This window comes from Erythranthe guttata, chromosome 2, assembly GCF_056151865.1.
Source record: "Erythranthe guttata isolate IM_541 chromosome 2, IM_541, whole genome shotgun sequence".
Lineage (NCBI taxonomy): Eukaryota > Viridiplantae > Streptophyta > Magnoliopsida > Lamiales > Phrymaceae > Erythranthe > Erythranthe guttata.
Genome location: NC_142534.1, coordinates 7621198 through 7623634, shown reverse-complemented (window position 1 = coordinate 7623634; position 2437 = coordinate 7621198). Strand labels below are relative to the sequence as shown.

Sequence of the window (2437 nt, the reverse complement as noted above, 5' to 3'; positions counted from 1 at the left end):
TTATGGGGCGAGCAAGATTTGATTGTATCCTTGATATGCGTCAAGGAAGCTGAGGATCTCGCATCCCGAGGTCGAATCGATGAGCTGGTCGATTCTAGGTAAAGGAAAGGGGTCCTTCGGGCAAGCTCTGTTGAGGTCGATGAAGTCCACGCATAACCTCCACTTGCCACCGGGCATGGGAACGAGTACTACATTCGACAACCATTCAGGATATTGAACTGGTCGTATATGACCTGCCTCTAGAAGTTTTGTCACGTCCGCCTTGATGTGTTTGTTGCACTCGGGACCAAATGTCCGCTTCCTTTGTTTGATCGTCTTTAACCTTTTGTCGACTTTGAGCTGATGTAGAGCTACCTGAGGGGGAATGCCCGACAAATCTTGGGCTTTCCAGGCGAACACATCTCCATTGTGTCGCAGGATGTTGATTAGTTGCTGCTCCATCTCTGGATCTAGATCGGATCCGATGTGTAGGAGCTTGGAATCATCTCCAGGTGTGAGCTCTATGAGCTTAAGCTCTTCGACGGCCGCTAGCTTAATGCTGTCGTGTGGTACGCTGATGAGGATTTCACTATCGTCATCGATGATCGCGTTGATCCATTTCCGTTTGTTGGGTTTTTGGGTGTCGTCGCCCCTTCCGGACGGTTTGGGCTTCTTGGATGGTTCTCGTAGGGCTCTCGCATAACACTCTCGAGCGAGACGTCTATCTCTAAGTACCTCCCCCATTTCATAAGGCGTGGGGAATTTCAACTTTTGGTGATATGAGGAAGGCACTGACTTAAATGTATGGATTGGTGGCCTCCCTATGATGATGTTGTAGGGGGACGGCTTGTCGATGATGAGGAATTTTATCATCTTGGTAATTCGACAAGTGTTGTCCCCCAAGGAGATGGGCAACTCCACTTCTCCCATGGATAAAACGCCCTCCCCAGTGAATCCTTTTAACGGTGTAGTGATGGGGCTAAATCGGGCGTTATCTATGCCCAGTTGCTTGAATGTATGAAGATACATGATGTCTGCTGAGCTTCCACCGTCCACTAAGATCTTCTTAACCGAAAAGTTGGTTACCAATGCTGTGACTACCAATGCATCGACATGGTCTTCGTCGGGGCCTTTGAGGTCTGAGGAGTCGAAGACTATGCAATGATTAGGTCTTCGTATCTGATAGATAGATGCAGATGGAGATACGTGCTCTTGATTCATACGTGCTGACCGAGCGAGGGAGCATCTCGCATTTTGAGAGTCGCCACCCGCCGGTCCTCCGGAGATAAAGGCAATGACTCCCCGGGTGGGGTTGATTATCATTGTTATCTTGTTCGCGCCGATGAGCTCCCTCCTCTCATCGTTGCGGTTGATCTCGATTGTTATCTCGGCGTGGGAGGTCATCACGGCGCTTGTTTCGAGGCTTGTTGATGTATTCGCCTAAGTGGCCTTGCTTGATCAACTTCTCAATTGCTAATTTGAGTTGTGCACATTCCTCGGTAGTATGTCCTCTGTCTTTATGGAATCGACAGTAGCGATCCGATTTTTCTTGTTTCGCATTGGGTTGCATTGGGCGTGCAGGTTCTGCTAGACCTCTTTGTTCTATCACATGAAGGATTTCAATGAGGCGGTTGTTTAGCGGAGTGAATCGATTGTAGGAGGACGACGATTGGCCTTGAGGTGGGGGTGGCGGACGTTGATCGTCCCGTCTCCTGGCGTCTTGTCGGTCATCTTCTCTCTTCCTCTTGGGAGGAGCATGGGTAGACGCTTCCTCTATTCGCACATATTTCTCTGCTCGGTTCAGCAACCCCTCTAGGTTACCTGGAGGCCTTCCGACAATAGATTCTTTGAACCTACCCGACTTCAAGTTTTGTTGCATGATCCTGGAGAGCATGTCTTGTCCTACGCTTGCGACTTCGTGGACGGCTTCCACAAAACGCTTGATGTAATTCCGGAGCGTTTCGTTGTCTCTTTGTACTACAGAGAAAAGGTGTGCTGGGGTCTTGGCATATTGTTTGTTGATGGCGAATTGGTTGGTGAAGTATTGCGACAATCGAGCGAAGGTGTCAATCGATCCTGTAGGTAGAGAGTTGAACCAATTCATGGCCCGCTTGGAGAGAGTGGTGCGGAACATTTTGCACATTACGGCATCTGTTGGGCCATACTAATCTGCCATGGTGTGGAATTTCTCTATGTGTTCTTGTGGGTCGGTGGTCCCTTCAAACTGAGGTAACCCTGAGATCTTCACTCCTTGAGGTAGTACCTCGTTGAGAATGTCCACGGGGAAAGGACTGCGTCTTACTGGGGCATTCATTCTTCCGCCAATTGGATTGTTCAATTGGGGGAAGGAAAATTGGCGAGACATTTTGTTGTTTACCTCGCCTTCTCCCTCATTAAAGAGAGGGACTCTCTGTGGAGACGCATTACCCCGTGGGGGTTCGCGTTGACGTTGATGTCT

At 49.3% G+C, this 2437-nt stretch overlaps 2 protein-coding genes across 2 annotated transcripts; both read right to left on the bottom strand.

Annotated features, from left to right (window-relative positions):
• Positions 1-1302, bottom strand: LOC148772240 (uncharacterized). Its single transcript, XM_088814949.1, has one exon. The coding sequence runs from the start codon at positions 1300-1302 to the stop codon at positions 1-3; it is 1302 nt and encodes a 433-aa protein (XP_088671075.1).
• A 34-nt stretch (positions 1303-1336) lies between these two features.
• Positions 1337-2083, bottom strand: LOC105958174 (uncharacterized). The gene has a single exon (XM_012982183.2). The coding sequence runs from the start codon at positions 2081-2083 to the stop codon at positions 1337-1339; it is 747 nt and encodes a 248-aa protein (XP_012837637.2).
• Between the last annotated feature and the right edge of the window lie 354 nt (positions 2084-2437).